Source organism: Odontesthes bonariensis, chromosome 18, assembly GCF_027942865.1.
Source record: "Odontesthes bonariensis isolate fOdoBon6 chromosome 18, fOdoBon6.hap1, whole genome shotgun sequence".
Lineage (NCBI taxonomy): Eukaryota > Metazoa > Chordata > Actinopteri > Atheriniformes > Atherinopsidae > Odontesthes > Odontesthes bonariensis.
In genome coordinates, this window is record NC_134523.1 from 6,109,407 (window position 1) to 6,129,216 (window position 19,810).

General features: G+C 41.5%; 1 protein-coding gene across 2 annotated transcripts; it reads right to left on the reverse strand.

Moving 5' to 3' along the window:
- Positions 1–4,943: 4,943 nt before the first annotated feature.
- Positions 4,944–12,023, reverse strand: LOC142367267 (1-acylglycerol-3-phosphate O-acyltransferase ABHD5-like). Of its 2 annotated transcripts, XR_012767053.1 has the most exons (8): positions 11,940–12,023; positions 11,160–11,242; positions 9,192–9,594; positions 7,875–8,026; positions 7,536–7,647; positions 7,265–7,445; positions 5,956–6,149; positions 4,944–5,513 (listed from the first exon to the last, which is right to left on the reverse strand). XR_012767053.1 is itself a non-coding variant. In XM_075449255.1 (7 exons), the coding sequence occupies exons 1-7, from the start codon at positions 11,981–11,983 to the stop codon at positions 6,030–6,032; spliced, it is 1,095 nt and encodes a 364-aa protein (XP_075305370.1). In that variant the 5' UTR covers positions 11,984–12,023; the 3' UTR covers positions 5,725–6,029. The 2 variants fall into 2 exon arrangements, 1 of the variants encoding a protein (XP_075305370.1); XM_075449255.1 differs by lacking the exon at positions 4,944–5,513 and having other exon boundaries at positions 5,725–6,149.
- Between the last annotated feature and the right edge of the window lie 7,787 nt (positions 12,024–19,810).

Sequence of the window (19,810 nt, forward strand, 5' to 3'; positions counted from 1 at the left end):
TCCAACGGCGAATGGATTGCTGAGGATAGTGTGTCAGAGAGAAGATGTCACGTGCTGGAACCGGCCATCCACCCACAACTGTCTCACAGCAGCAAGATTCAGATTCAGATTTTTATTTCATAGTGAAATGAAATTGCAACAAACTCCGTGCACAACTGTGCAAAATAAGATCAAATGAAATATGAAATAAAGATAGAAACAGAATAAAAACAGAGAACAGAGTCTGATCTCACAACGTCATCCTGTGCAGCTCTCACTATTTGTCGTTTCGTTTGCCTCTCAATGTGAAACCAAGTTTTGTAAAAGCTGCAGCAAATCCATGAATTAGAGTTTGTGGTGTTCATGCAGGGAGGTGCTTGGTATGCAGGGGATCAGTCTGGCTCAGTGGTCGGGAGACACCGGCAACAATAACAGCAGATTATCTGACTCAGACAGGTCACAGTGTGTTTTAAACTATTGTTACAAAACAATCTCTATTCATTTATTTTTATCACAACACTGCTTCTGAAGACATTATTAAAAAAATTGCTCCTTGTACATTAATTGTGGTCGAAGAATGAGCAGATCCAGCTGTATTCAGAGGGAAAGCACAATAAAAGTTCACCTGACTAGCAGCACATAAAGCAACATGTGAATTAAGTTTTTTTGCAATTTTTTAAGTCAATTAAACCGTCTTTTTTTCTTATTCTACATCATTTTTTTTGTAGGCTTTTCTTTTGGCCAGATGAGTAGATGGCTTTAGCAAGTATTTTTTTGCCAGCTTCTTGAAAGCCTAAATTTGTCCCTTTTGCTGCGCCATAATCTCACATCTGTCTCTGGGTAAACACTACAGGCATATATCCATCTGTATCACCTGTTTCAGAGACTATTTTCTTCCATTAGCAACTTTAAGCAGTGGAGACAAAATGATCAGACCAGTTGATACACTGCAAACTCACTTGCACGACTGACGACAATTACTGATTGCCCCGTGACTACACCACGTACACAAAAATGATCCAATTATAATATGTACTTATTGTTGCAGCTTTCAGAAGCTGCCTTTTTTTTTTTTACCGATTTATTTTTAAATGTTTTTTAATCTTCTCCCATCTTTAACCACCAGTCCAAACAGCATGTGCTCTTAGATGACAAAATTGAGCATTTGGTGCTGCACAGCATGGACTGATTTTATCTAAATGAGCATTTCCACACAGCAGGCAGAGACTTCATTATGCAGTAAATCTGAAAACAATTATATTGAGGGAAAAGTCTTAAAAAAATTAGTTGTGATTGCCAGTTTTAAATAGATATCTGCATATGGTAATTTGATTCAATCTTAAATCTAAAATATATATGAGTGAAGCTACATAAATAGAGCTGCATATAGTTTTCATCCGGTTCAGGGATCTGAACACTGCCTCACCAACGCCTATCCTCACATCAGGAAACATCAGGAAACACTGGGATCCCCTTTGCCACCCCTTCCAGCCTGTCTGTTTCCGGTCAGTTAAAGAGGAAGCTGGAGAGACTGCACGCGAGCAAGGCTGCAGGTTTCGTTGCCTGATTCAGGAGAATGTTCCAGTATGGTCGGAGAAGAAGAAAAAGCTGCAGAAACTCACTGACAGACCACAGTTTGAAAGGACGCTGAAAGGATGTGTGTTTGGGAGGGTGGTCAGCAGTACAGGAGCACCACAGGGGACTGTACTCTCACCGTTTCACTTCACGCTTCCAGAATTACTCAGAGTCCTGTCATCTCCAGAAATTCTCAGATGAGTCTGTGGTTGTTTGGTGTATCGATGCTGGACAAAAAGCTGAAAACAGGGAACTGGTTGAGCACTTCATGGCAAGATGTGGGAACAATCGCCTCATCTTAAACATGAACAGAAAGAAAAAAGAGATGATTGTGGATTTTAGGAGACTATGAATGAGCTGAATACTATTTCCATCCTGGTAAATGAATGAGGTGGAGGTCTTATTAGCAGTGACACCTGACAGCGATTCGTCTTGAACGCGATAAAGTCAAAGAATGCTGAGCTAACAGATTCCCACCAATGAGAACATAACCCCACAGTTTTGTGAAATAGAGCATGTTTATAAGGCAAGCCACCAGTACTAATGCAATTTGTCTATAAGTGAAATGTTGACGGTGCGGGGTTTCCGTGTGGTTTAAACTCCAGCTGGAAGTGTGTGTCTGTCAGTGGGACATTAAATCGGACTGTCAGTGGAGCTGAATGTGGAAGGTGAACTCCTGCCACCAGACATTCATCGGATTGCTGCTGATTTAACTGCTGGAAGGAGTAACGTCCCCCTACACACACACACACTCCATGCTCCCAGCCACTGCCACACACAAAAAAAACACACAAGCATGCAAACAGACAATTGATCTCCGGGAACACATATTGTTTGAAAAGAAACTCACATTGTGAGGTGAGTATGTATGCTGTGTTTGTGTTTGTGTGCATTTGCTTTCACTTTTGGTTTATTCAGAGTTTAACGGAAACATTGTGTTTGCTCATGTTACACAATGAGAGCTCAAGGTCTGACAGAGATAACAAGCCAGAGCGGGAGGCAGATACACGTACAGACTCACAAAGAGAGATGGCAATGCAATTAAAGCTGGTTAAAGTCAAATGTCATGAGCTGCGACAGCCTGAGACAAGTGTAATAAGAGAGGAAGAGGACAGAAACAGAACAGGTACTGACGTCGAGCACAAGGTGACAAATAAATAAGGGGCCGAAACTCACACGAAATGACCAAGAATAGAAGAAAAAGATTTGCAGTCTTGTCCCTGACACATCCTCTGACTATTCAGTCTCAATTCAGTTCAGTTGATTTATTGATTCATCTATTCATTAATGCCCCCTCCATCCACCCATTTTCTAAACCCGCTTAATCCAATTCAGGTTGGACACTATGTTAGCAACTAGCTATAAGCAACCATTGGTTGGTGTAGGGTACATAGTTTTTTGTGGCTTTAATTTTTTCAGCCTGTGAACTGCTGGCAGAAAAAAACATACAAGAGGAGTAGTAGAATATTTATACAAAAAATATTTAATGAAAGACTCTAAAGGGCAGAAGAAGCTAAGTTGTGGATAAGCTTTTGACTTAATCGGGATGAGAAGTTAATCTGCTCTAATATTAATCTGTTGATTTTGAAAATCCAAATGCTTCTTATATATCCCCCAACTTCATACTGTACATGTACAAAACATATAGGAACATGGGTGATTAGTCTGTAAACTAGCCATTTGAGAGGTGGCTAATGGAAGCCATGCGGTTTTAAATCTTTATCAACAGCTGGGACCAGTATGGAAATTTGGTTTGTGACAGGAAGGAACTCAGAGGCCAGATTTAGCTCTGCAGGGTCAATAGTTTCCATGAAAAGAGAGAAATTACCAGCTTTACATGATTTTATGCATCGGAGGCACTTCACTTCAGCATCAGTCACCGTCAAGATGCCCCCCCCCCCACAATTCCTAATGTGAAAGTCTCTATGCCTCCTCAGAGTCTTTTCATTCCTCCTGCGAGATGAAGAGAAGTCATCACACCAGAAGCTTTTCCTGTGCTGTGTCTGTAGAGAATAACCAACCAGCTGGCAGGCCTGAGTCTGTTTAGTCTTTCCTGATGCACCCAGTCAGAATCTAAATGCTGTGATCATTAGGGTCTGTCGCTTTCTGTGTAATTTGAGAGCTGTGAGGTGCTGTGAAGTGCTCTCGCTGCATAATAACTGAGAACATCTTGGATGACTGAAGCCCTCGGATTTGTGGTATGATAATATGATAATGAGTCACCATTCCAAAGAGGTAGACGGGAAGAAAAACAGTCCCTTCTTTTTGACAATAAATGCAGACTTCACATAACAAATTCTTATAGCGCAAATGCCAGTCTGGCTGCTACCTTTGTGGGTAAAAATAAATCTCTGGCATGTAAATATCAGTCATTCACAGGCAAAGTGTGACTGTTCAGAGAAGAGGGTAGTGGAGCTGCTTTCGTATGATGCATACTTTTGATTATGCCAGATGATTCACACGTGAAGAATGAACTGCATGGTCTGTTTTTTCTACAAAGTCATGATACTTATCTCTAGTGGATACCCGACAAATGACTGGAGCTCCTCCAGCTCAGCCTCCTGAAGGACTATAGCCGCAGTAAATCACAGTGAAGAAGTCACGATTGTTACTTTTGTGGGGGTTAGAATTAAAAAATACTGAAAGTAGTGAGTGAGGGACATCATCTGAGTCGTATAACTGTGAAACAGATATCATTACCATTTCAAACTGAGCCCCCCAACGCTTTGGCAGTACAGAACTGTATGCAGATATGCTGATTAAAGAAACGGTAAGAGCTGAGAGGATACCAGCAGCAGTACAACAGTTTTATGTGGAGTTATTTCAGGCCCTCGGGCTTTCAATTATGTCCAAACCCAACATGAAAGCTCCTGTCACTTCTCTCAATGTTTTCTGTTTCATAATGAAATGATTTCACCACCACGTGACTGAGTGGGTGACAGGGAGACGCGATGAATAAGCTTGCAGGCTTATTAAGTGACTATTATGGACTGAGGCCTGGGCACACTTTGTGCTTATGCTTTCAGCCCCAAGAGGCCGTGAACATGAGAGCTCCTGCCGAATTTTCTTCACTGCCTTGACAAACAGCCAGCAAGCGTTTTCAACAGCCCATAATTACCCCGTCCAACTACAGAATCACTTCCTGCAGGTCGGCAATCCAAAAGACTCAGTCTCCGTGGCTACCCTGTTGCCAGGAGACAGCTGGGTTGACGTCTCAGAAATGACAGAGATGGGCAGAGGTAACAGAGGAGTGCTGGTAAAGGCCAAGACACTATGTACCCAGAAATAAGACATCGCCCGCTCAGGTTTGCTCAGTGAGTTTATCAAACTGCCACCTTAAACAAACAGCTTTTACTGTGACACACATTTCCAACAAGGTGCACTGCGTTCCAAAAGTTTAGAGATGTTAAGCATAATCACTAACTTGTAGATGCTAAAAAGAAAAAAACAGCTTTTCTGTATACTTGTTTTAAATTGTCCAAAACCCACGAGGACACCTTTAAATTGAGACAGTAATGACAACAGTTCAGCATTTTCACGAGGCCACATGGCAAAGTTTCTCTGTGTAATGTGGTGCAAACATGTCTAATTATTCGGATGTTCAAAGTTGTCAAGTTTTAATAGTTTCAGCGGAGAGTGTAAAAATGTCAAAGGGCCACTGAAAATTTCACAACAAATTCACGACAAATTTCCATGGTTCATTTATTTTTTGCAGACGTACAAAATCAATGTCTCTTCACGAAGTTCTTTAAATAACTGTTCGACGCCTCCTCAAACATAAGGCCTATTCTTAGTCCAGCACGCATCTTTGACCCCATTCTGTCACTGCAGTTGTGACTTAGCAGTGAGCTGAGTTTCGCACCCCCTCTCAGAGCATCACTGTCCAGGTCTCCTGAGTAGGTCACTCAACTCAATATGCATGCAAGGGCGCTTTTCGCCGGGATTTGCTGTTGGGCGTCCTGCAAAAACAGAGGAGAGGTGAAGCGTGAACGCAGTTAAGGTGCTGCCATCTGCTGGCTGCTCTCGGTCAGAGCGTTTCTGAGGAAGTGAGCAGGTTTCATGAGAATCACAGAGGCCCTTTGTCCTGTTTACTTATGCCTCATATCTCAAAGTGGGTGAGGGGTCAGCAAAAGAACATTCTGTTTACTCTGCCAATACCAAAAAAAAAAAAAAAACAACATATTCCTTTAAAAACAAGAGTTGCACAACTGTTTAAAAGCAAATCTGTGGCACACAGCACAGACTGCATCTCACCTTTATTTACAAAATGTATCCATGTGAGTCTGGAAACCTGTGAATTAATCTGAACCCAAGACTTAGGGAGTGTGGAATGATAAGTCAAGTGTTGTCCGTCAGTGATAGGTCTCTTGTAAGAGTAAAGTGCATTATAAAGAGGCTTACTGCGGCGGTTGTGTAATGGGTTTGTCTTTGTTAATCCTGGTGCTACATTGTGTCTTTTTGGTGTCAGAGAACTGTCACTGCTTCGTTCCCTCATCCTTGTTTTCCCTCCCCGTCCCCGTGAGAATCTGAAGGACCGCCTGGTTGAAGTCCTCTGGTTGGTCAGCAAACACGTAATGACCCGCTCCCCTGATCACCTGATGAGTTCAAACACACAGAAACAGAACGGCAGACATAAGGCAGCAAGCTCCAAAGGGCAGGAAAACCTTCAGCGGTCACAGTGACTGTACAACAATGAGAAAAAGAAAGTACACTCTAAGGTTTTCATGTATCAGGACATCCCGGCAAGATTACCCCGGGTTTACGACATGTGATGCTGAGAAAGATTGCAAAAAAAGAAAACAAAACTCAGTGAGCATTTTAAATGCTAAAGTTCATGACAGTACAATTACAAAAAGGCTGAACAAGTAGGGTTTGTGTGATAGGGTTGGCAGGAGAAAGCCTCTTCTCTCTAAAGAGAACATGGCAGCACGGCTTAGGTTTGCAAAGCTGAATCTGAACAAACCACAAGACTTCCGGAACAATGCCGTTTGGACAGAGCAGACCAGAGTGGAGATGTTTGGTCATAATGCACGGCAGCACGTTTGGAGAACTATCAGCTTTCTTTAGTAAACCAAAGTATTCCAGAGTCAAACGTGTGGCCATTTGTCTCGCAGCTGAAGTTTGCTGAAACTGTGTCGTCACCAGGACAATGATCCCAAACACAGCAAATCTACAATCTACAGCGTCTGAGAAAGAAAGGAATCGAGGTGTTGCAATCGTCCCGTCAAAGTCCAGACCTCAGCCTGATTGAAAGGACCTGAAGAGGAATGTGCATGCAAGCCTCAATCAAATTAAGTAACGCTGTAAGGAGGAGTCACAACAACGTGAGAGTCTGATAACGTCAAACAGAAAGTGACGACTTTACGACCGAAGTTACTGCTGCTGAAGACAGATCTACAAGCTGTTGAATCGTGAAGTGTAGTTAGTTTTTCCACGCGCTACTTCAACGTTTTGGCTCTGTTTTTTGTCAAATAAATGATGGCACGAAGTGATATGTGTTGCTGTTCATCTGAGCTTTATTTCCCGATAGGACCCGATGATTTTTCGTGCAGATACGTGAAAACCTTTGAACTGAAAGAGGACGCACTTTGTACTTTCTTTTCTTTTGTCGTATAAAAATGTACACATAACAACATCCTTAAAATTGGTGTATTCCAGAGAACCTGTGATACATCAACCAAATGCAAATGAAAAAAAAAAAAAAACTTACCATGATCTGTACATCTGGTCTGATTGTCCTGACTCCGTGTCCAGAATTGCTGTCGATGCTGGATCGAGATCCATAAATGAAGGAGATGGGAATGTCGGCTCGGACCTGGCCGATCCGCTCCAACATGGGCCTCTTAGCCCAGCCGTAGGGAATGGTCATGTTCCTAAAGGCCGTTTCTCCACTGACACCGAGAAAAAAATCACATTGAAGCCTGTGACGTGTGTTGAGAATGAGCACCGTCCGTGCATACTGACTTGGAAAGAGTCCTCACCTCGGCGTCTGGGCGTTCAGGTGGTATATGTAGTCCGACACGGTGTTGTCGTCAAACACGGAGGAATATTTCTGCTTGAAATCAGACCTGATGGTCTGGACCAGCGTCGGACCTAAGAGAGGAGGGAATTACAAAACAAGGAAATATATTTCATAAGGTTTCTCGTAGTGCTTGCCATTATAAAAAGGGATCCAAAATCGACAGAACTGGTTTAAAATCATCTTCGGCTACTCAAACTTTAAAATAAAAAGTTTACTGAAACAAAAAAAAAACATAAGGAGGTCTTATCTAATTGTGTCTTAGTGCAAGTATGGTTTCTAATAGTGTGTTTGTACTGACCCAGAGGCCCAGCCAGCCTGAGCCCCGCTAGAGGGTTGAATGGGCTCATGACGGCCCCGATGGCTCTGATCCACATTGGGATGGAGTGATGGTTGGGGTTCTCAGGGCGTGCTGGGAATCCCCACGGCTCCACCAGCAGCAGATGTTTCACCCTGCGGACACGGTCAGTTGATCAAAACGTGCAGGTTAAAACACACACCGGTACTTTTATCATACAGATAATCTGTCAAACAAGAGAGAAGCTCCTGAAGCTTAAGAGAAAAGTCGGGTTTTTTGAGATCTACAAGTTAAATCTCCTCAGGAGTAATTTAAAAACTGAGGGAGTTTAAAGTTTTTGGTGCGACAGACTTTATTGTTATGTTGTGGATGTCAGATTAAAAACTAAGTGGCTTTAAAGCTTGTTGAAACATTCTCAGAATAGGCCAGAATTCAATCGGATCTAAAAATAAATCTTGGTGCAAATCCACTTTAAGATTTTACATAATTGTCTCCAATATCAAATGACAAGAACACAAAGAATATTACAGCAAAAACTGTTTCCCAACTACACAAAAGCTGGGATGGTATAGAAAAAAGCATTTAAGTTACTTTTTCTTTCTGGACTTACTGTCATTTGTTGCTACGCATCAAGTTTTGCATTTCAGGCCTGCAACACCAAAAAAAACAACAACAGGACTAAGGCAATTTAAAATAAAGACTGGAAGGGATTTGCATAATTAACCCTCTACAGCGCAGAAAAACATTAAATAATTTGGGACATCTGGAGGGATTTCACTTCATCTAGGGCAAGGGGCTCAAACCTAAGCAGGAAACCTGGGATCTCACCGGATGCATATACTTCTCTGGACTCGAGTGTATCTGGGATGGATCATAACACAGGGGAAACATGCATTGTGGTCACACCAATCAGTTTTCGAGATCTTTGTTGGAGTAAATGGACACCATGGGTCCATGGACCAAAGAGAAAAGCACCGTCCAGACAGAAGCCAGGTTGTGTGATGGTACCGGTGCCCTTGTCAAAGCTCATTTACACTTCAGTGATGGCAGCATTAGCGCAGGCCCAGAAATGCAAAAAAAGGCATGTATACTGACAAAACACCCTGTGTTTTTTTTTCTTTTGCATTTTCCGTACCATCCAAGCTTTTCATAAAACTTGTATTTGCTCTAATTTGACCAAAACAGATCTCAAGGCAGATAGAACTGCCCAATGATTTGATGAGGTACGTCTATGTGACGATGTCTGAACGACTGTGATTAACGTTGCATTAATGTTGACGCTGCATCTTCTCACAGATCTACCCACGCACACAAAAGCACCTGTTTGGGTACTTGAGTGTGTAGGCCGCAGACAGATATCCGCCAAGGTTGTGACCCAGCAGCACCATCTCCTCCAGTCCAACCTTCTCCCTCCACTCCTCCAGGGCTGTCACAAACTGCTCCTCGGCCGCCTCTGGGTCTGTGCTGAAGAGGGGACGACTGCTCCTGCCGAAGCCCAGCAAGTCGAGAGCGTAAACGGGTCTGCAGCTGGAGAGGGGGTCCAGATTTTGGGCCCAGAGGGCAACCCCGCCCCCAAAGCCGTGCAGGAGAACCAGAGGAGTCCCGGGAGAGAGCTGAGGGGAAGTCGGGGAGCAGGGGTGCAGCTGCGTGGAAAAAGCTAGGGTCCACAGGTAGTTGCCGTTGGATATCCGGACATGCTGTCTGGAGTACGGCCTCTTCACAGCTGCGACAGAAAGGGGGGATTATGACACGGGGATGGAATAAGAAGTCTGACCAAATCTGGCACTTTTAAAAAAAGAAAATCTTCTTTTTCAGTGTTGTATAGCAACGAAGTAAATTTTTTGACAACTTTCACTTTTACTTCACTATATTTCCGAACTTAAAACAGGCTGCTTGCTCTTTTTCCAAATTAAAATTCCAGACTTTTTCCAAACTTTTTTAAAACTGATACTTTTTTTTCCCCCAAGACCTAAACTTTATGTACTTGTAACTTGTGTGCCTACTGCCTACTTCATTGGTTGAGATTGTACCAACTGTGTTTATTAGAAATGTTAATTATTATAGGCTAGTATTCAATGAACAAATGCATTATTCACAGTAAATTATGCTTTTACTGATGAAAACGTTTCAAAACATGAAAATCACAAGTAAATGAATTTCACATCAAACAAGTGTCACAAAAACTATCTATAAAAATGGATGGATGGATGAATGTATGTAGAATTCAGTCTCTTCACTCACATCTCATCCCATTAGGCTAATACAGTACGTGACCAGTTAGTAAAATGATAGTTTTATAGCCTACCTTCCTATTTCTCATTTCACAATGCCTTTGAGCATACTGTAACATTCTACCATACATTTATTTTCCATACTTTATTAAGACTTTCACACAAAATTCAAGACTTTTCAAGGTCTGGAAAACAGTGCTTCAAAATTCCATACTTATTAAGACTTTCAAGACTTGCGCAAGCACCCTGTTAATAGCATACTTTTACTCCAATACATTTGAATTGTTTGGTTTAGTTACTCGTTACAAAAAAAAGAGAGAGAGAGAGAGATAGAAAAAAATGCATCAGTGTTTTGACCCCATGCATGTTATGCCTGCCCAAAGATGTGGAAATTCTATCTTACAGAAACTCCCCTTTTTTAGGTTTTAAGGTAGTTTTACAAAAAAGGTTTTCCTCTTCAGATGCCAGATAAGCTTCAGTTTTCTCCTATTTTTTTCTTTAAATTGTGTTTATAATGATGGCAATAACAGTAGCAGCCTCTTTTGTTTCATTTTTTTCTTAATGGTGTAATGTACGCCTCATTTTCAGCACTGACCTTACTTGAAGAAGAAAAACTTAAAGGTTCACAAAGTTTGTATTTTCTGTCTAAACCTGGTCTAAATGTTGCCTGCACTTGGTTGTGTGTAGACTTTAAGTGTATTTGACCTTCAAAGTTTACCAAAATATAAAAAATGTCATTCAAACTGCATTTGCCTTGTTTACTTTTTACTTATACTTTTCATTACATTACTTAAGTACATCTATTTTTTACAGTAATTCTCATCCTTAAGTACAAGACGTTTCGGATACTTTAAGACTTTAACTCAAGTAACATTTCAGTCAGTGACTTGGACTTTTACCAAAGTCATATTTTGGAGGGGAACCTATACTTTTACTTGAGTGTGAGATTTCAGTACTTTATACAAAAACTGATCTTTTTAATGAATCACAAAAACATCAGACCGTTTCTGTTTTGTTTTTGGTAATTTACAAATGATTAATCAGGTCTTTCACTTACTCTTGAGCATTTTTTCTTCCGCAACTTTCAGCTGAGAAGGAGAAGTGGGGCACCAAGAGGGCAACCAGCTTGATATCCATGAGCTGAGGTCCAGGGAGCAAACAAGCAGCCAAACAGTCAGACAGGACGCATAGTATGCACAAACACATATACGTTGAACTTTGACCGTGCGTCATTTGCTATCAGTGTACAACATCGTGTACAGATTACAGTATAATCTAATGAAGCCCAAACAGTTTGGGACTCCGTGTTCGGTGATTTTACTGAGATATTTGATTTAAGTTTAATGTTGACTTGCTTTAAAACACACATTCAGTCGGTGAAAAGTGTCCTTAAACCTACAGGATTCCCTGAGGCTAAATTCGGCGCACATTGAATGTAATAACAACGGCGTTACTATCACCAAGACAGGACTTGTAACATGAAACAAGCGGAGATGACATTTAGGAACTACTTGTGGAGTTGTTTTCATACAATAAACGTTTGCGAGCCGAAGTTTAGACCCTGTACTAAAAAAAAGAGTTGGGTGTTTGCATGGAAGCGGTTACAGTTTTAAACAAAAAAAACTTGGTTTTGGGGTTGCGGTTTGCGTTTGTCAGTGTTAGTCCTTAAAAAAAAAAAAGGTATTATAAAACTAAACAAGAACGCGATGTTGGGTAACGTAAAGCACACTCTGTCCTGGATGTAGCGACGGGGAAACTTGAACAAACCCCACCGCCGTTTCAATTTACAGTAGCTAAATAATAGTTTTTAAATGTTAACGAAGAAAAGAGATCAAACCTCTGCTCCGTGTAAGGCTGTATCTCCTCCGCCATCCTCCTCATGATGCACTGCTGAGCCGTTACGAGCTGTTAGGAGCTGTTATGAGCTCGCCGAAAGTAGTCAGAAATTGTTTGTGATGCGTTCAAGTACATCGCGTACAATTGTTTTTTTTACAAAAGTCAAACTAAAACGAAATAAAAATAAATAAAACTAACACGAACACCAACTATGTTGGTGGAGCGTGTATCTTAATGAGACCTGAACAGATAAAGAAATTCGTGAAAAACTCGCTTTTCAGTCTTTAATACTTGGTTGAATCTTGAGCTAATTGTACGTTTGTCCGGCTGTACTTGAAGGCAGCAGCATTGTGTAAATATCATTTCACAGGTGGGCCAATTGTGACTTTCAAAGCAAATTCAGAGAATATAAACCCAGCAGAGCTCTTAGATCCAAGGACTCAGGTCAGCTGGTCCAGACTAAACATGGAGAAGCAGCATTTAGCTGTTATGCTGCAAACAAGTGGAACAAACTGCCAGTGGAGATTAAACTTTCACCAAATGGAGACATTTTTAAATCCAGGTTAAAGACATTTCTGTTCTCATGTGTCTATGCATGAAATATATTTTAACGTATCTAGACTGTTGCTTGTTTTTAAATGAATTTAAATGATTTTATTTGTTTCTCTTTATATTCTATTATGTATTTTTAATGCTTCTTACACTCCCTGTTGCAATGCTTTTATTTTATGTAAATCACTTTGAATTTTTTGTACATGAAATGTGCTATATGATTAAATTTGATTTGATTTGAAATTAGTTGTTGCCTGACGACTTTATGCTGTGTGTTGTAGTAACACAGTAGAGGAGACCCCCGATGACTTCATACAACAAAGGGAAACAGTTCAAAATGAAGACGCCTCTACAATTAAAGAGGTACAGTAATCATTAAAGTAGAACGTGGGGCTTTTGTTGGGCTAGCATTAGCATGTCATTTAGCATAAGTCTTAAGAATACTGTAAATCAGCCACAGAGCTGATGCACTGAACTGATTGAATGCACAAAATGAGCCACTTGTGCCATTTTTTTTTTATTTTTTTCAGTTTTCGAGAAATCTTCTCGAACATCATTGGTGTGAGAGCTACCCTTACACAACTTTATATATATATATATATATATTTTCAATATTGAATAACTTGGCATATTTCGTCTCTGAAGGCCTCTAATTGTAACCCGACTCCTTGAAGAAGCTAATGTAAAAGGGCGCCTTTGATAAGATTTTTTTTACACCAACAGACACTTTCCAAACACAAGACTCCTCTGTGTGAAACTATTTTAATACAGTACATCCATTCATGATTTGTGGAGTAATGTGCAATAACTGAGCGAGGGAGAAGACAGAGTCTACAAATAACTTCCCTCCAGGTTATGCATACACAAATGATGGCACCTCACTTAAACCTTTTCTTATCTTTGTGTCCTGTTTTAATTTAAGATAAGGCAGAGATTAAATGGAAAAGTTAATTTAGCTCATTATCTTCGGGCACCTCGGTAACGGTGTGATCATGTCGCCATAGGAAATGCACCTCTGCTGTCGTGCCTTACTTAATTTCTACTCTTGCTGTGAATCTCATTAAATCTTAAAAGGGGGGGGGGGGGGTTTATCTTATAGATTTACGGACGTGTTACCCTTGAAAAGCTTGGGAGTATCCTTCAAGGAATTATTCTGCAGTCAGGGGGTGCTGACTTTACATTTAAGAGTAATTTGTGTCTTTTGGAGACACACAATCAATTCGTCAGGATGTTTCGGGTCTGAATTACAAAACACTGAAATCACTGGTAGGAGAGGTAAATACGGTCGTTCATCTCAATACGATGCAATGGTTTTCAAGAAAACCGCGGGTCCTTTATGCAGATGTGACTTGACGTATACCACAACCCACCTGACAACGACACTCCCCTACCGCAGGACGATTTGTCCAGCGCAAACCACAAGATCTGCGTAGGCAAGGCACTGATCCGCCCCCCGGATCCTTATCAGATAAAGCATCCACGGTAGGCACCAGAACAAGCACCTCTTAGTCATATCATAGATGGATTTCTGTCCAAACATCGTCAAAGAGGTTGTGTGTGCCACCAGGGGACAGAAAACAGAGCTCACCCTGCTTTGTTTGGCTCCTTAGCAGAGATGAGATGAATAAGATAGATGAAAGTTGTTCAGTACTCCAAGTGAATCGTGGCCCTTTCCCAAGAGCTGAAGGAGCCAGTAAAAAGATGGACCTGAGTTCTGCGGGTTCCAGAAACAGAGGAACTCTATGCAGCGCCCACTTTGTGTTTCAAAATGCAAAACTCTGATTCCTTATCACGAGATGTTATCGCTTGTAATTACACAGAGAACATAATTGTATGCATCCGAGGATTCTTATGCAAGCAGATTTTTCCTTTGTGTGAACGCCGGACTTCTCAATGACACGTGAATCTTGCTGTATGAAAATGTCTAACCAGTTTTAGTCAAGATTAGTACTGGGATGTATGTACAGTATGTTTACAAGAGGTGGCATTTATTTAAAAACTTTAGCCTTAACTGGGAACATTTTTACTTATCAAGCCCAGTGAAAATGGTGTTGACACCGTGTTCTTAGTCAGATAAGGAGAGCAGGAAACCCACAACCCACATCAAAACTCTGAATTGTGAAGCCACAATTTATGCTTTTGTTGTTTCGTTATTGGGTTAAAAAGTGTGTTCAGTACAGAAGTCTTACTACAATTTCGTGACTGGCAACTGTGGTTTTGCCCCGTGGATATGCATGCACCCAGTGATGTTTGCAAGCAAGAAAGAGTCTATAGGACACCTCAGAGATTCCTAATTACTTTGAAGGCTCAAAGCTGTTGTGATGCTATGAGGTGGCTCTACGTGGTAAAACCCAGGTTTTAGTATTGTGGCTGAAACGGTTTTATGATGCAAAAAGGAACAAGTTCTGCTTTTTCATTTCACCAATATGTGCCGAGTGCTAGCAAAATGACCGTCTTTCGGTCACAGTGATGACTAACAAAACAGTCATTTCTCTCCGTGAAGGGATTCGTCACTCCCCCCCCTACTGATGAGGGATGGCTTGAAGATAGCCCTGTCAGCTCTATTCCACAAGGTGGCATAGTTGTGCTCTCGCAGTGCACACACTCTTGTGCAACTTTGTGCTTCATTCTTCAAACACAATTTTCCTCTCATAGCACTTCTAGTGGCTCTCAGACCACCAGGTTGACTGAGTGGTTCCTGAGTGCCTCATTTCCTTTGCTCCTACAGATGCACACGCTAATTCTCACTGTGCGTCCGTGTCCGTTCACCCTGCTGAGTACTCAAAATTTCATAAGGCAGCAGACAGCGAGGCTTTAGCCAAGCCCACAGACAGGCAGAGGTGGTGTAGGGCTGTAGCCGTCTGGAGACCATTAACTGAGTGAAGCTTTTAGTGAGGAGACGGCATAAAGCTGCAGCGTTGAGTCAGCCTGTTTATTGTGTCCCACTGCTAAATGCTAGTCATGCTAGCTAGAGGTTATATGCATCATCCGGGGATCAAAATCAGTAACCCATGGTCTGGAAGCAAATTGACTTAAACAAAGAGTCTGTTCAGTCTCATCAGTCCTGAGACAATCAGGAGGAAATTTCACCAAACAGGCAAAGCCATTACAATCTGGTCTAAATTATCTGATTGTCCGTATAATCTGACTGATTGTGCCTGGAGTGTGTACTAAAGTGTCAGCTGGGGTAGCATGCATCCTGTGGAGCTCTTGCACGCAGGAATCTGTGGAGTAACAAATGGGAGATTATCGCAGTGCAGATTTCGGCTGTTATCCAGTGACCTTCAGAAACAATGCCATGTATGTCAAATTTGAGTTTTCGCCGCTCTCATTTGTTTGGTCACTGATGTTTGTGCTTAAAACCAAATGCAGCTATCTCCTTTAACCACCCCAACACACACACACACACACACACACACACACACACACACACACACACACACACACGCGCACACACACACACACACACACACACACACACACACACACACACACACACACACACACACACACACACACACACACACCCTTCCAAAGTTTGCTGAGTTAAACCAGGAAGAAAGGAAAAGAGGTTTGCATTTGACGTGATTACAGGAAGTCAGCAATGCCGTTTCCTTAATCAGCTCTAACTACAAATTTTAGCCCGATTACTTACTTCAGCAACATACTGAAATGTCTTCTGTAGAAAAAAACTCCCCCTCAAATTCTTGTAAACTATTCCAACAGCATATTGGCTCGTAACTGTAGGGAAACCTGGGTGCAGCAAACTGCAACCCAAGCTCAGCTGACCCCTTCACAATAGTGTTAAACATCATTCCTCAAACGCTGATTTGAGAACAAATTAAAGTATGTTTCTGTTTAGTTTTTTTTTTTTTAACCAGGGGTGTCAGGTTATATTGGCATGTGATCGGTATCAGGTGTTGGAGCTTTGAAACGGGTCCAAGAGGAACGATGACGGACAGATGAGACGTTGCTGAGTAATGCTTGGTGTGATGCTCCCGATGGGGTGGTGTGTGTGCACAGGGCCAAACATGATGTCACCACTTCCCTGAATTTCAAAAAGGGGGACACTTTCTTCATTTCCTTATTTTTAATTTTATTTAAATGTCTTTGAAATATATAAAACCAACTGCTTGATGAATTCAACAGTTTTAAGGAGAGCACCATGCCTTTTGTCTTCTTTTAGAGGTTTCACTCACTGTCCACATGACTCATGTTAGCAGAGGTTACATTTGTTTACATGTTTTGCAGCTTGAGTTGCGGTTATCATTTATCGTTGGGATTGTCTGATAGGGAGGATCCTCCAGCTGGATTTACGGTTTGTTTAAGAATATCACTAAAACAAACAAAGAAAAATCTAGAATACTTTACTTTTAATGGAAGTAGTATGCTTATTAAGCCCTGTGATTGTGTGGCTTTAAAATATTTGTACTTTATGTCTGCATCTGCCAGTGAGCCATCACTGTAAGAGTAGGCGTGATAAAATGTTAATTCCACCACAGGAGGCACTTGATGTTCTCTGCAATTAGGTGGAAAAATATGTGCATATATTGGTATCTGCAACTGGATAAACTGAGTTGGAAAATATCGACATGTTGGATATAAGCAAAACTCCAATATCATGCACCTTTATCTTTGACATGTTCAGTAGTTGAATATGTAATTTCCTGCGAGTTTCAGTAAAGACTTTTAGATTTGTGGATGTTAACATGTCTATACGGCCAGGATACACCCACGCGGGTGCTTTCACTATGCCTCAGGATGCTTGGTGTCTGGGTTTGAGTGATCTGATGACTTCCTATTACTTTCCATGATCTGAATTTGGTGTCAATGGATTAGTATGTTGGTGGGTGAATGAATAAGATCACACTGACAGAGAGAGATAACATTTATGTAATTCTCCGTCAGAGTGAGCTAGCATCCAAGGAGGAGACACATCAGGGTCTGCTCTGTGTCCGTTACCTGCAGTGTTGGGGGGGGGTCAGCTCCTGGTTGGTTTGTTTAGCACTAACACTGACTCCATCAGTCATCGAGCTGTAAGCTCAAACCGAACTCTGTCAGGAGTTTTTGGGGCATAGCCCAGAGCATCATAGGTAATAAGAGTGACCAGGCAGTTAGTGGAAGATGGAGAAGGCGATGGAAGAGAGGCGGAGGGTCTGTCTGGTTGCTAGGATACGTGGTCGGCGCCAACAGCGGATATGATTTATAATGGCTAGGCTTACTGTCTCGCTTTCTCGACTAGTTTCATTCTCCCTCTCACTTTTCCACTCACTCCCTCCATCCTCATTTCTGTTCTCAGTATCTCCATAGATCTATTTAGTACCCACTACTAGTCTGGGTACTTAATGCTTGCATTAGTAGTTTTTTTTTTTTAAATTTTAGGTTATATTTTGGGTTATATCTTCATTTGCATCCATCTTAATCCCACTGAAATATTTCCGAGGATAATTTGGTAATTTGACGACAAAACTTGCTTTGAGCTCAGCTCTTTTCAATCGCATGTCATTCGGTGTAATTATTTACAGTGGACGCCGCATCCATTCGCGAGTGTGCACGTTCACATGATAATGCATGTTCATACAAGCACATGAATGGATGATATTGATTTGCTGAGACTCGATCCAACTCAGGATGTGAAAGTCCCCCGGGATAGTTAGAGTGTAAGGACGGAGCACGAGGCCATGACGGGAAGGGAGACAAAGGCTCGGAACGCAGATCTTAACACCAGTTTTTTTTTCTTTATTCATGTTTTTTAGATTCACCTTATAATTGTCTTTAGGACTACCACTAGAGGTATCTGCTGAGGCTTTTAAATCATTGACATCGCTTCAGCGCAGTTAATTGCATTTCCTGGACCACATTTTTTTTTTTAAACTTCTTTGTGGTGGGGATTATCTAGTTTGTTAGTTTTTTCCCTGGGGACTGAATAATTCCCTAACCTCACCGACCAGTTTTTAGAGAAGCTGCTATCACAGGTAGAAACAGTGCTGTGATTTATGTAGCGTGACAGGAACACCTTGTCGTGAAAAACATGTTCCTTTTTTGTTCTAATTTTCAAAGGCAGATAGTGCCAATTTACCGAGAAAATCTGAGAGGCGTCAGAGAAGCTAATTTCACAGCTTGACAGCAGTAGAGAAGAGAGAGCTGAATTAGATTTTCAGCTTTAACAAATGGTTAGTAGTTGGCTTGCTGTAAGCTACTATGGTGTAGGTGCTGGTTTGTGCTTCTCTGTTATGGTTCAAAACTTGAGAGATTTGCAGTTAGAAATTAGGCCACGCTATAATTTGATCACATTCGCAACAACAGAAGGGCTTATTTTCCTTTTTAAATCTGTGTTTTAAGTCAGTGTTAGGTGCATACTTAATAACTGTAACACCATCTAGACAACTTCTATTTTGACATGTGACAATTAATATGAGACTGTTGCTGTAGAATACATGTATGGGATTTGTTCCTCTAATGGGAGATGGCTTTGTATCCTCCGACGAGGAGGATGGAAGCAGGGAAGAAGGCAAAGACGTGCATTAGACCTGCTGGAGAGATGCATGCGCAAAGGAAGTAGTATGGATCCACAACATATTCCTTAAGAAAGCAAGATGGTGCGTAGACCTATCTCACATTATTTCTAAAAAGACCACTGAATCTTATTTTCAGCCTTCACAAATGATGTTTTCACATTTTTTCCATTTTATCTCAAACTACCAATTTTACGCCTCACCTACGGTGGGAAGCATTAGAACTATGTTCAGACTGGAGGCAAATCAGATTTGTCTCTCAAATCAGATCTTTGAGATGTACTGTCCGCACTGTTATTTGCAAGAGATCCGATTAGTTTGTGTGTCTAGGCATAAGCATCACATCTGCTCGGGGATTGTATTAAACACGTACGTGTGAGTAAGAAGGTGGCTATGCTGGCTGGCAGCTTTACAGTGGCAGTTTCCTTCCAGCTTTGTCTGAATAGAAGCCCTTCCCAACCAAGCTGTGCAAACACGGTTAATGCTGTCACCACATGGTACTGCCGGTTGGAGCAGAATAGCGTATGGTGTAGCTGTGCACTTCACAGCTGCACTGTGACTGCTTAGCAACCAGGAGTTGAGCCGCCGTGCTCGTGTCACACGAGCAGTCCAGATGTTTGGTTTTCCACTTAGCTAAAATGTTAGCCATCATCACTTTTCTATTGAAATTCTTCACTGACCTGCGCGGAATCAATTGGATTATTTGGCGAAACAAGCAGTCAGCTCGTCGCTTTGTTCTGCTTCAGTAAGTGATCCAGGAAGACATTCAAACTAGTGTCCATATTTCTCTTTCCCTCTGCCAGTC